This window comes from Stenella coeruleoalba (assembly GCF_951394435.1).
Source record: "Stenella coeruleoalba genome assembly, chromosome: 12".
NCBI lineage: Eukaryota > Metazoa > Chordata > Mammalia > Artiodactyla > Delphinidae > Stenella > Stenella coeruleoalba.
Window position 1 is genome coordinate 80,363,611 of NC_137158.1, and position 14,851 is coordinate 80,378,461.

Consider the following 14,851-nt stretch of genomic DNA (forward strand, 5'->3'; position numbering starts at 1 on the left):
AATTTAACATAAAATGTGCTGCAAAACTTCTTTGTACCTGAAAGAAACTAAAGAAGACTTGAACAAATGAAAGCCATCTCCTGTTGTTGAATACGATGAACCCAACAGTCATCAGTTCTCCTTCTGTTAATTTATAATATTGGTGTAATCCCAGTAAACATATCAACAAGTTATTTTATATAGTTAGATAGGTTGATACTAAACTTCAGATAGAAAAAACAAACATGCTAAAAAAACATTGAAAAAGGAAAAGCAGGGATGGCAGTTGGGGGAGGACTAGCCTCACTAGACATTAAAACATGCTGTAAGAGTAGACTTTAAAAGGTTCTCATCACAAAAGATACAATTAGATCCATATCTCTTACCACACAAACAAAAAAGTGCCCAGTATATTAAGATGAAAACACATGTGTACGTGAAAAAAACTGAGTTCCTCTTTAACTTTGGCGCAGAGAAAAGCTTTCTCACTATGACTTAGAACCCAAAGACAATAAAAATAAAAATGGATGAGGCACTTCCCTCGTGGCGCAATGGTTAAGAATCCACCTGCCAATGCAGGGGACACGGGTTCGAGCCCTGGTCTGGGAAGATCCCACATGCCGTGGAGCAACTAAGCCCGTGAGTTACAACTGCTGAGCCCACGTGCCTAGAGCCCGTGCTCCACAACAAGAGAAGCCGCCGCAATGAGAAGCCCGTGCCCTGCAAGGAAGAGTAGCCCCTGCTTGCCGCAACTAGCGAAAGCCCACATGCAGCAACGAAGACCCAGTGCAGCCAAAGATAAATAAATTAATTTTTAAAAAAAGAGGAGGGACATAAATTATTTAAAAAAAAAAAAAGGATGACTTTGATTACCTTTTTAAAAATCCCATTATAAAATATACCATAAACAAAAGACAGCTGACAGACTCGGAGACAATATTCACAACTTATACTGCAGACAAAGGGCTAACATCCCTGATATATAAAGAACTATTAAAAATTTCAGGACAAAGGACTAAAAACCCAGGTAGAAAAATGGGGGGACGACAGGAACAACAGATTCACAAAATATAAAAATAGCCCCCAAACATGAAAAAGTGGTCAGACTCAGAATTAGAGAAATGCAGATTCAAAAATCTCAGATACCATTTCTCACATAAAGACTGGCAAACATTTTTTAAATGACAGCATATTGTTAGCGAAGTTATGGAGAGACAGGCCCTTCAGACATTGCTGGTGAGAATGTAAGTCTTTTTGTCCATAAGTACGTATGTCTTTTTATATAACTGACTCTTCGAACCATAGAAATATTTCACAGACCAGCAAACAGCAAAACAATTAAAGCGTCATGGAGGGAAATTTGAAAATACAGAACCTCTTGACCCAGCGACCCCTCTACAAGGAATTTACCCTAAAGATAGGCCTCCAACAGTACAGAAATGCGTATGCAAAAGACTGGAAACAACCTAAATGCCTATACATAGGAAAGTGGTTGAGTAAACTATGGAACACTCACAAAAAGGAGAGCTATGTACCTATTTTTTAAATAAGGAAAATGATATAAATTGATAGGAAGTACTCTCGGGACATGCTGTTAACTGAAAAAGCAAAGCTTGAAAGATAACCTAGGATATGCAACTTTTCACATAAGGAAGAAGATACTATAAGGGAATATACAGCTATCTTCTCATTTATACAAAAAAAAATATGTGAAAGATAAAGATAAACCAAAAACTAAAGGGGCCGGTTATTTATAGAGGGCAGATGGGAAAAGGGGTAGGAAGAAGGAGAAATGGGAAGAAGGTAGCAGGGACGAGGAGGGAGTGACTCCTGGGCATATGTCTTTTTGTGTAGCTCTGACTCTTAGAACCATAAAAGTATTTCACATACCCCCTAAATTTGAAAACAGTTAAAACCAATCAGTATGCGAAGGGAACTCAAAATTGAAATACAAGCCGTAACAAATGACTCGGTGTTTTTCATAAGGATATAGTCTAGTAATTCTGAAATTACTTTGTGTATAGAACAGAACTGAACAATATGTAAATTGATTTAGATAATGAGAACTGCTTTTCTTAATGTTGGAGAAAGAACTTATAAATAAGGACAGGGAGAAGGGTAAAATGTGCACTCTAGTTTTGGATTGGAGTTAGAGGTATTTGCATAAACTCATGATTACATACACACATAAATGCTGAGATACAGAGTATATATGTATGCATTCGTGTACATACACATTTCCTACCTCTGTTCACTGAGAGGGCCTAGAAGCAGTAAGTCCCCGGGAATAATGCAGACCCAATGCCCAGATCTTAGTCTCTGAACACCATCTTCCGATAAAAGAGATGAGCCTGGAAAATCTTGTGATTCCAAAAATAAGGATTTGAAAAAAATAAAATAAGAATTTGGAACAATTTGAGCAACAAAATAATGGCAAGTTTGGATTTTAATCCACAAGTGTGTGAGTTTTCTGTTCTGTGTGACGAATTATCACAAATTTTGCAGCTTAAAACAGCACACATTTATTATCTCACATTTTCTCTAGCCAGGAGTCCAGGCACAGCCTCACTGGGTCCTCTTCTCAGGGTCACAAGGCTGTAGTCAAGAGTGTTGGATGGTCTCGTTTTCATCTGGAGGCTCAACTAGGGAATAGTCTGCTTCCAATCTCATTCAGATTGTTAGAAGAATTCATTTCCAGTGGTTGTAGAAGTGAGGCCCTCAGGTTCCAGAGGCTGCCTGTCCTTGCCATGTGGCTCAGTTCACATCACAGAAGCTTACTTCTTCAAGGCCATCAGGAGCCTCCTTCAGCTCAGAGAAGCCCTAAGTCCTCTTTTAACATCAGGCCTACACAGGGCTATCTCCCTTTTGATTTTTTCAAAGTCAACCGGTTAGGGACTTTAATTACATCTGTAAAATCACTTTAACTTTGCCATATAAAATAATTTTAGGAATGATAGCCCATCGCTTTTGTTATATTCTTTGGCTAGAAGCCAAGTCACAGGTTCTGCCCTCAGTGAAGAGGTGGAGATTACAGAAGAGTGTGACTCATTGGAAGTCATTCTGTAGTGTGTCTACCACACTGAGGCTGGATACAAACAGCCTAATAAATACATAAACAAGTAGAGAAGAAGAGAGAGTTCTTCCTTGTAATAGATTCCCATTAACAAATGTGGAAGGAAAGAGGGAAATAAAGAATCGCTGTTAGCAAACACCACCGTAATAAATGTTGCAGACAAGATTCTCTAATGGATGCTAAAATTAGTGGATGCAGGTTTGAGGAGACACAGGATTTGCATAGTCTCAAATACCTCCTAAGATACTTATCAATTACCAAGGGCAGAATAGTAACTTTTTATTGGAGCTTGGTGGACAACAGCTCTGCCTAGTAATCAAGGTAAAGGTTACCACAATGAAACATCAATGTCATGAACCCCTTGGTAGAATGAACTGGGAAGGGCGTGACACTTTCGTGGTACCAAAGTGCGCTACCTAGTTTCAATCATGACACAATAACAGACTAAGCCAAATTGAAGAACATTCTACAAAATGACTGGTCAGTACTCTTCAGAAGCATCAAGGTCATAAAATATAAGGAAAGACTGATTAGACTGAAGGAGACTAGGGAGAAATAACAACTAAATGCGATATGAGACCCTAGAATGGAAAAAGAGACGTTAAGTGGAAAAATTGGTGAAATTCAAGTATCTTTTTTTTTTTTTTTTTTTTTTTGCGGTACGCGGGACTCTCACTGTTGTGGCCTCTCCCGTTGCGGACGGATCACAGGCTCCGGACGCGCAGGCTCAGCGGCCATGGCTTACGGGCCCAGCCGCTCCGCGGCATGTGGGATCTTCCCGGACCGGGGCACGAACCCGTGTCCGCTGCATCGGCAGGCGGACTCTCAACCACTGCGCCACCAGGGAAGCCCTCAAATATCTTTAATTAATAATCTTGTACCATCTTGTTCCTCTTGATAATTATATAAAGGTTCTATAAGATATGAACACAGGGGAGGTGGATTAAGGAATATAAGGCAGCTCCTTGTATAGCTTTATAACTTTTCTCTGAGTCTAAAATTCATTAAACATAGAGCTTTTTTGTAAAAAATTATAGTATAGACTTGTGCTTACAGTATTAAGTCAGCAAAAGTAGAAATTCAGGTGACTTATTGATGTTTCATTTCTTAGTTTGTTGCACCAAAATTTAGGACAATATTGTGTACATAGTCACTGAAGAATGAATACATCAGTGTGAAGTGGTGGAATTTATTCTATCTCACAGGATAGTTGTTTTCCAGTTTTTTCCCCCCATTGTGCTTACATCGTTATAGACACAGACTAAGGGGAAAATGGGGCTTTCTTTATTTTTTTATTTTTTGCGGTACGCGGGCCTCTCGCTGTTGTGGCCTCTCCCGTTGCGGAGCACAGGCTCCGGACGCGCAGGCTCAGCGGCCGTGGCTCACAGGCCCAGCCGCTCCGCGGCATGTGGGATCTTCCCGGATTGGGGCACGAACCCCTGTCCCCTGCATTGGCAGGTGGACTCTCAACCACTGCGCCACCAGGGAAGCCCGGGGCTTTCTTTAAAAACTCAGTTTTAATGTTAAGCCTTCTTGTGAATTTGGTTTATTTACTATATATGGCAACATTCTCTTTTAAAATAATTACCAAGAGGTTTTACTTACGTCAAACATGTATCATAAAAATCCATGGTTTTGGAGGTGTTCAGTCAATTCAGTTGGTTCAAAGGGCTCTAAATTTTCTTCTTTATATGGACAGTGGACAGAAATGAGTATTCTATATTATGTTTCTCAGACATGCTTTCTGATTCATCATCTGCTGTGACGGTGCTTATACCTGTGCTAATGGTGGATGAAGTTATTTCTTAGTAACTATGCAGCTACTGATGGAAAGATAGGGGTTGGAAGCAAATGGAGAATTTTAAACAGTTTGGGCAAGTCTGGCTTTACCATGAAAAGGCTCTTGTTTGTTTCTTTAAAGGGTGGATTTAGTAAATGAGTAGATAGCTCATTGCTTTAGAGATATCTCTCTTAGAATTGCACCAGACAACCAGTAGTGCTGCTTGGATATGGAAGTATTTTATGAATTCATGAGAGTTCTTACAGCCTTTTTTATTTTTACTTGAAATATTGTATATAAGAGCAGTGCCTGGGGCGTGCATAGTGTAAGTAGTGGTGTCCAGTATTAACGTAGAATTACTGTTTGTTTTTACTGTCATGAGTCTATGAATCCAGTCTGTCATGCAGAAACAATCATTATAATGTAAGCGCTTACTGTCTTATTGCAGCTGATTCCCCAGTGACATTTTAGAAAGTCAGTATTTGGCTGCAGAGTGCTTTAAGTTTCTAAATGGACTGGAGCTTGGGGGCCTTAGGGTATTTCATAGGAACCACATGACCCTGAGTGGACACACAGCAACTTTTGTTATCTGTAGCCAAGCTGATGGCAGTGTTTACCCTTGAAGTTGTTTTCACCCAAAATGTAAGTGTTTTTTACTTTATATTTAATTATTTGGTACTAATACTAATTTATTACAGCTGTCCAAGAGTAAATGCTGAACGGGTAAACAAATTCTTTGCTGTCTGTCTAGGTCTTTTATCATCTAGTTGTGGCTCTAACTCCTGCTGGTTTCACAGCACATTTTCCAGTGTCTATAAATTCAGCTCTTGATTTTCACTTTATCTGAGAATGAAAGTGGCAGTTGTACCCAGCAGCATTCAAGTACATTCATAAGTTTTACATTATCTTCTAAAAGTGAGAAACTAAACTCCCAAAAACAGTTTGAGAATTTTTTATAGTTGTATTTTAACAACTCTTTATACCTATTATCTAGATAGAAAATCATCTTCCTGCCTCTCTGGCTGTCACAGATACAGCTGTTATTAGAGTCAGTTAATGAGGGGTGGTCCTCAGAGACCATTCTCTTCCTGGTCTGTACTCAGGCTGCCTGGCCTAATAGATACGCCATCAGGTAAAAACACAAGAAGGGGTTGTTTTTTGTGTAAAACACCAGGCTCTGCATCACGACCTTTGCTGAGGTGAATTGGTGGTAATCTTCAGTACATTAATTTCCCTCTCTACTCAATAACTGTGATTCCTCTTAGCAATATACAGAACTATGCAAGAAGTGGGTCCTATGGTGTCAGAGCAGTTCACCTGATCTAGCATGATCACAGACTACCGTACCAGAGGGCTATGTAGGGATGTATATATATGCAGGTATATATGGATATGTATGTATATGTGTGTGTGTCTGTGTTTGTGTGTGTGTGTATTTCTGTCTTTCCAATCTATTTTAGCAAAGGGGGAGGTTAGAAGGTAAAAATAGCATGGTCCTCATATGCTTTGTGTATCTGTAGCCATGTTGATGGCAGTGTTTACCCTTCAAGCTGTCACCCAGAATGTAGGTGTTTTTTACTTTATAGTTATTTATTTGGTACTAATACTAATTTACTACAGGTGTCCAAGAGTAAATGAATGGTTAAACAGTGCTTTGAGGATTATGCTAAATTCAACTGCCGTTTTTATTCTATAATACTTTTAGTCTCAGAAATGTATCTAAACTTCTGAGGCAGAAAGTGAGTTGAGATTGTCAGGTGGCTCTGATGATTCTTAAATTTCAAAATCCTGTCTCTAGCCTTCACATGATTCACTGTCTCTCTTTAATTAATAAGATAGTAAATATCTTTTGCTTTAATTCATATTCTCAGATTAAGGACCATTCAATAACAAAGATTTATTAAATATTTGTTATGCTAATGGAGGGATTAAAGGAGTAAAAGGCATGATTCCTGGCTCGAGGAGCTTACATTATAATTTGAAAAGACAAACAGCAAAAATTAAATAAATGGAAATCAAATAGATGGTAAATATTGCTTTATTGGCAATAAAGATCAAAAGAGATACAGAATAATATTTCTTCTTTAGTGATAATGTACACTATATTTTATAGTAGTGTGTTTTTTAATTGAGATTTTCCTCTACGTTTTTGTTAAATCTCTGACTTATAAAGATTTTTTAGAAGTTGCTTGATATTACTATATTGAATAAATATTACCAATGAAAAATTGTTGGCCACTATTCATGCCTTCCCACTTAGAGACTAGTCTAAACTCAGGAGGATGAGTTTAATTCATCAATCTTGGATTTTGTTAAATGCATTGTCGAAGTGTGTGTCAGGAGATTTCAGCTACAGATTGATTTGTCTGTGAATTTGGGGACTCATACAGTAAGAAACTGAACTTTTCAGGAGGTAATTCGATAAATATGTTTATGCCTGTTTCCTCATTGTTTTACCAAAAATGTGTAAAAATATCACTCTTCGAGCTATATAATTCTCTTTGTGAAGCCATACTTTTGTGAACATGAAGATTAAATTTAACCGTGTCTTGGTTTTGCACAATTGCAACGTTAATGCAGAGGGTTCTCTATCCCCACTTCCCCTCCTGTGTTTTACAGGCAGTCAGATGCCTCCTCAGCCACCTGGGAGCCAGTCAGAATCCAGTTCTCATCCTGCCTTGAGCCAGTCACCAATGCCACAGGAAAGAGGTTGGTCTTCGATTCATATCTTACATACCTTTGCGTTTTGAGTATATAAGGCTTATATGAATTTGCTTACCTATGCACCTCCTTATAAATAATTTTTCAAAGGATATTATGTTTCCTTATCAGATGAAAGTAATAAATAAGAACCTACATGTACCAATAAATACTGAAAAGAAGGATGCTTTCTTGCAGATGGGATGGTTTTACCAAAGTGCAGTTCAAGACCCAAAGAATATATATGTCCACATAGAACCATGAAGTATACTTCATACGTGACTATAGTCTGATATTTGATCTAGCTGTGTAAAAATGACTATTAATGATTCAATTGGGATATTGGTCCTGAAGAGGTAAAAAAGTATTGTTGAGTATGTGTGTCTGTTTAGCGGGTTGGATCAGTTACTTGTCCCATGATACTTAACAGTAAAATTTTAAACACAGAGTAAGACCTTGTACTGTAGAATTATAGGATCTTAGAACTGGAGCTGACCTGAAAGATTATAGAGTCTGTTCACCTCAATTTATGAATAAAGAATATGAGGACCGCAGAGGTTCTGTGTGACCTTCCCATCCTCAGAAGCAGGTTAGTGCCAGAGCCAGAGAAAAGAATGTGAGCTATTCCTGAAGCCCTTGGACAATCAGGTTGTCCCACATCTGCAAACTCTCTGACCTTTCACTCAGTTCTGCATGCTGACCCCCGTGTTATTGCCTTGATTGAAGCCTTAGGCCTCCCTTTGTTTGCTTCTCTCTTCTCTCTCCCCTTCAGAAGTAAAGCTACTTTTGTTGATGGTGGAGGTGGTGATTTTAATCCAGATTAGCGTAGATTGGGCCTTATAAGCCTGCTGCACCGTCTAGTGCTTTGCCAAATTGCTTCCCACTGCCTGTGGGTCAAGGCTCATCTGCCCCACCCCATGGAGACGCCACTTTCCTTCACTCCCCTTCCTCTTTCACACCCGCCCAGAAGACAGAAACTGCTGGCTTGGTAGCCGATACTTAAAGGCTCCTGACCCCCAGTGTTTATAATTATTACTGTATGGATTGTAAAGACGATGATTTGTTTCTAATTAGAATTATAAGTATAAAGTTTCAGTTATTTTACATATTAAAAACTCAGCAATGTGTTATTTAGAAAGTAATACCAGTGAAAAGATGAATTAGCCTTATCTATCTATCATTCACGTTAAAATGAATGTTTAGTAAGAATAAAATGAAATTTCAATTTCTAATACCTTTACATATTTAACTTTTTTATTATAATGTATAATTAATACTTTAATTCCCTTATCAAAATACTACAATATGTCTTAATAATGGAGTCGTTCATGGTTTTTAAACCTTAGGGTGCACAAGAATCATCTGGAGAACTTGTCACACTAGATTGCTAGGTCACACCCGCAGGTGTCTGATTCAGTAGGTCTGAGGTGTGGAGGCTCACAGTCTGCACTCCTGACAAGTTCCCAGGTGTTGCTGACGCTGCTGACCTGAGGACCGCACTTGGGCAGCCCTTGCCTTATAACGATGCTATAATATGTTTTCATAGTTGTGTGATGTGTGTATTTGTTTCTCTGAACTTTCCACTGTGGCCTCCTGTAAATCAGTCTTGCATCTCACGTCCTCTCTATCAATTGCTTGTTCTGTGTTAACTCCTCATATGGCTCTGGTTGTCTAGAAGACATTACAGACGTTCATGGAGAGAGCACTAACGCCAAGCCAGGGGGAATTCTCCCCAAACTCCTTTTCTTGGCCGTGGGTTGTACCTACCTTGTGTGGCTCGGTCAAGGAAGTGAAGAAAAAAGGATAAAAGAAATTATCCTACACTGAAAGCCCACTCAGGCCAGACCCAGGGCTAAAATGAAGATTTTTGTTATTTAATCTTCACCATATCCCTGAAACATCATTCCTACTGCGAGAATTCTGCTAATTTTGCAAGGATCAAAAGATAAGAGATACCTTATTTGGAAGCCCTACAGTTCTAACCTTTACTGCTAAGAACTAAAAAAGAGAACCCCCCCCCTCCACATCCTCCAGTGTCTTTCCAACCCCTTCCTCCTGATAAATGTTTCAGGAATTTTAAAATGTAGAAAACCAAATATGAAGGACGAGATGACAAGAAATGTAGTTAAATCAAAGTTTTAACTTCATACATTTGCAAGGCAAAATTGAGGATGTTCCTCTGGTGTCACTGTATGGAAACCACTATGTTGATATGTTTGGGGTTTTTCCCCCCCTCTTATGTATAGTGCGTTTTTGGTAACTATAGTGGATACATAACAATCTGGCTAATATAATGACCATTTCCTTCAAATAGCAAAAATGAGTTTTATGATTTGCGAAATCTGAATTGATTTTTATGAACGTATTCCTCAAACTTCCCCTGAGACTGTGCTGCCGGCACCATGTGCATCCCTTGTGCGCCTTTTGTTGGTTGGACAACCCCTGAGAAGGAAAACTTATTTAAAAATGACTGTTCGATGGTACTTTGCCATGCGTGAGTTAAATTTCCTCTAAAATTGGGTAGCAAGTACTTTTTTAAAAAATGGCTTTGTTATTTGTTAAAATCTAGGAAGAAACGTTAGTTCCTGCCTAATGCACTTGATCAGATATTTTAATGGCAAATGACACATTTTAATGATTTGATACGATAATGAAAACCTTTTCCTCGTTTTACCATCATTTGGTATGTACCAACAGTATATATAGTGCAAAATAAATCTAAGAAAACCGTTGCTAGAAAATTCCCCAGTGTTGATTCCCATGTATTGAAAAGTAATTGAACTTCATTTATACCTTTACAGTTTGTATATCTGCCCCCTCCCCTTATTTAAGGAAGTAATGAAAGAAGCAGAGAGGAAAAAAGATACATTGGTGAGTTAGCATCTTATTTTAAAAAATGTATTCTTTCTCAGAAACCATGGACCTTGATAGACAAGATAAGAACATAGCTTCTGTACTGCTGAGTGCTAAAATAACCAAGTTAAACACTTCCTTTTACACTTACTTTGTTTTAACAAGTAAGATTATAAGAGAGTAAGATTCCACAATTATACACATTTTCTTTAATGTACCCACAGGAGATAGATTTTCTTTAATGGCAGAGAATCTAGAAACACACTTGCCCAGAGACAGCTGCACAGAACAGGAGATGCAGCCTACTTTCCTTTGGAGGTGCAGTTTTCTGGGTCGTCTCCAAAGTCCTCGTGGGGGACAGCAGTGCTAACAAACTGCCCTGGAGCTAGGTTCCTGCAGGCCCAAGAAGCTGATCTCTTGCTCTGCTGTCATTCCTTTGTGTTTGGTCTTTGTATCCCCATTCAGGAAGAACATTTATTAATAAACTACATACCCTGTTTAGGAGAAGTTTGCGAATCGGAGGCTGTCCTGGGGTCTGAAGAGCACTGACAACAGCAAGGCCATGCCGTCTCCCCGAAGTTGAGCGCAGAGTCCGTGCCCTGTCCAGATCCCAGGCCCTGCAGTGCCCACCCCCCTCTTCAGCTCAATACCCTCTTCACCTGGTGGTTCTGGTGTCGAGTGTGTCAAAGGACATCAGTCACAAATTCATTTCCCCACATTGTACGTAGGTGAAAATAACTGAATTCCTGTAGTTTTCTCTTCTCCATCTATGAAGGTATACGTGGATATGCCCTTCATAAGTTACAAAAGGGAGGGAGACACTTGGGATGTTTACTGGCCGCTTTATTCTTCTGTAGTATTGTCACTACGTTTCATGTACTTTCCACTATAAAACTTGATTTAGTTCTCTCCTGTTTGCGTATTATGTGGTGCTTCTTACTAACTGAATAAAGAAAATTAGTTCAGATTCTTTGGTTTTAACTTCTTCATTACTGATATAAGTTTTGGCTTGCTTTTTTTTTAAAACGTCAGTTTAGTGTTCTGTAACACATTTGCCATTGGTTTTTATTTTAAACCACATCTTTTCTCTGTAGACCTCATGTAACAACATACAGAATTGCTATTAAAGCATCTCACGCAGAAAATCAAATACAGTACTGTGAATTATATGAACTAAGGCAATGGAGGAACAGTTAGGATAACCCTAAAATACTGAAATACGTTTTACAAGAAAATTGTAGCTAACATGTTTAGATTAGCTTTATCCTTCTTATTCTTTAGCATATATATCTTAAAATTTGAAAAGAGCAATAGGAAATGGCTTATTAGTGGGTTGTCCTGTTTTCCAAGAGGACTTGGAGGGAGTGTGGAATGATTGTCTGAGTAGGTAAATAAGCATAATTATTATTAACATCAAAATGATCACATTTTTAACCCCTGTAAAATGTTAAGCTTCATGAAACTAGCAAATGCCCTTCTAGTTTATTGGATTAGCAATTAGGTGAAAATGTTTCAAGAAGGCTTATTTATTTGGACAGATGTAGAGAGGTTCAGAATTAATGTTTTGAAAAGCTTTTAATTGAATTCCCTTTTAATTTTCACAGTGGTGTCTAGTTAAATATTCATTTTAATGCTAGTGGTTTTCTGAAGGTCTGAACTAGATCTGGATTCTCAAAATCAACATAGGTTATTTAACCCTTTTCATCTAGTGCGCCAGCAGGGACTTCCTTAGTGTAATCCCATAGTATTTGAATAATTAGAAGGTAGTAATGAGGATTTAATTAGTCCTTGAGATATGCTGAAAGCAGAACCGCTAAGAACTTTCCCTTTTGGACATGGATTGCAAGCAGAACTGATGCTGCTACCGGACCGTGATGTGCTAGAAAATGTATTCTATCACTGGAGGTACTTCTTTGGCACCATTCCGTGACCGTCAGATCTGTACGGAGGGCATCCTGGGTGAAATCTTCCAGAATTACTGAGTTCCCCAACCCCCAACCTTTATTCTTGTCCAGCCACATGACAGCCTTTTCTTCCTCTCAACTGTTTAAACAGAGTAGCAGTCAAAGTATACAGGCTTCCTGTAGCTAATTGAGAATCAACTGTTACTGTATCAGTGGTGCCCAAATTAGACAAGCTAGACAAGTTGTGTATTTACTCTATAGTTGCAGGACAAGGAAAAAAATAACAAAATTTTGCCGTTTCACATATCTCAAGTATTTAATCCAGCCAAACTTAGTCCTTGACAGCTGTACGTCAAGTGAATCACAGAATCCTCATCTTTGGAATCTGATATTCACAGTGATATTTATCAGTAGCTCCAGTTTGATAAATACAAACAGTGCCATTATCCAGAAAAAGTGTGTAGCAGATGGGGTGAGCTCAGGCATTTAGATGTTCTTTTTGTGTGCTACCATGAGAAGGTGAATCAGAATCTGTGTACTTCAAAAGTATAAGGTTTCAAACTTACATATTCTATGTAGATTGATTGAATAGAATATGTCTTCATTATTCTTATATATTTTTATTCCGTTATTAATCCCAAATGTTAACTGCCTTGGCATAATTTTGTTCCCTCTTTAATGAGGTATGTTAGCTTCTTTCAGCATCTGAATAGAATATTCCTTATTAAATTTCTAGGTACATTCTATTTGCTGAGGGCAAGTCTCTCTCTTACTTTTTAATGCCAAGGGCAAGAAAGAGATCTCTTAAAATAAATCCAGCGTCTTACTGTAGCTTAGACTGAACTCTTAGGGCCAGAACTGAAGCTCGTTTATGTTCTGCATCCCTGTGTCTACAGCAGCACCTCCTATATAATAGATGTTCAGCAAAGATTGAGCTGGACAACAGAAAGTAATTCAGCCTTCACAGCCATTCAGAAGTGTCAAATCTTTTCAGAGCACAGAACAACCAAAGAACAAAATATTTCTCGTTCTGAAATGAAGAAAGCTTACCATATTGATATGTCTCCTTTCAGTTTTCCCATTATAGGTCATTTGCTGGAGCGTAGAGTGTTTCTCTCTCTTGCACCAGATTAAAGCTACCACTTCTGTCTTCCATTCTTCCCAGGCATATTTCTACAACCATACAGACCCGATGTCAGTCTGAGCTGGGGTGCTCGCAGCTGGAGCCTTGCACTAAGTGAATTGTCCAGGGGCCAGCCATGCTCTTTATAACCCAGGAATATTTAGATGGAAATAAGTAAAACTTTGGGGAAAAATGTTAATGCTACTAGCTTATTTCCTAGTGATATCTATACCAAAAACCAGTTTTGAAATTTTAAAAATTATTTTTGATCATCTTAATTGACCTAACTCAGTTGTTGAGAACAGATTAGCCAGTAAGTATAGAAATGAAGGAGACCACCGAGATAATTGTTCAGGACTTGGAAGTAGGATTTTTTTTTTTCTGTTTCTGCAAACTACAGAAATTATTTTGTTGCTCTTTCTATGAGATTCTCAGTTTTAAGTATGACAGTCAGTCTGCAGATGCTGAGATGTTTCACAGGGTAGGTATACTGGTTGTCCGAAAACGATCTCCTAATCTACCTTTCTAATTGTTCTTGCATATAAAAGTGTTCTTGTCATTTATATCATGAGCATACTAAATACAAAAAGATGCTGCCTTTCAGGACAAGGGTATTGTCAAAGAGAAAACAGATGTCTTTCCTCAAGCATTGTCGAGTAAACATAGTAGATCAACGTGTTAAGGCATTAATGATAGTCTGCCCCCACCCCCAGATGCAATTAATTTAGCCTCTGCTCTTAATTGAGGATCCTTTTTTATAATCAGTGACAGATGAAAATAAACTCAAATGGGAGGTACTATACAAGAGAGAATATCTACAAAGCTGTTTCTAATTTCTTCAGCCCCAGAACTCTACCTCTGGGCTGGATTGTGGACCAAGCCGAACTAGTCAGTAATGAAGGGAATAACAGTCTAGGAATTGTATTAGGGTTAGTGTTGAATTCCTATTAAGTCTACTATCCAGAGATCTGTTCACCAAAGAGCTCAGAAAACAAGTATCACATACAATAAAGGTCGATTTATATTCATTGAAGAATCATCAGTCTCAATTTTAGAATATTTTAAAAGAAGCAAAGTTTTGTTACTTTTGTATGTGCAGTAATTTTTTTAATTGCCAGTTAAAGCTTGCTTTTAATAGTTAACACTCATTTGTAATTGGCTCATTATTCTTCAGTGAAAGTATTTGAGAATATCTGGATCTTAGGTAAATTCGGCATTGCGTGCACTTATTTCTAAAAACATGTTTTCTCCTGTGCTTTTTGGGTCTGTGACCTCAGTGAAAGACTGCTGTCTGCCTCGTTTCTCAAGCCAGAAAGCTAGAAGGCATCCTTGATGTCTTTTTCTCTCCCATCTGCCCTACACTAGTCATCCCATTCTGCGACCTCCACCCCTGGGTTGTTTCTCACAGGTCCCCCTTTCTTGGCTTTCACTGTCACGAC

At 38.4% G+C, this 14,851-nt stretch overlaps 1 protein-coding gene across 7 annotated transcripts in view; it reads left to right on the forward strand.

The window, feature by feature from the left end:
* The window catches only part of ARID1B (AT-rich interaction domain 1B), a 412,486-nt gene that overhangs the window by 311,835 nt on the left and 85,800 nt on the right, over nt 1–14,851 (forward strand). For all 7 annotated transcript variants that reach the window (XM_079939553.1, XM_079939554.1, XM_079939557.1 and 4 more), the window contains one exon: nt 7,452–7,541. In XM_079939553.1, coding sequence (XP_079795679.1) covers nt 7,452–7,541 — 90 coding nt within the window. The remainder of the gene's footprint in view (nt 1–7,451; nt 7,542–14,851) is intronic.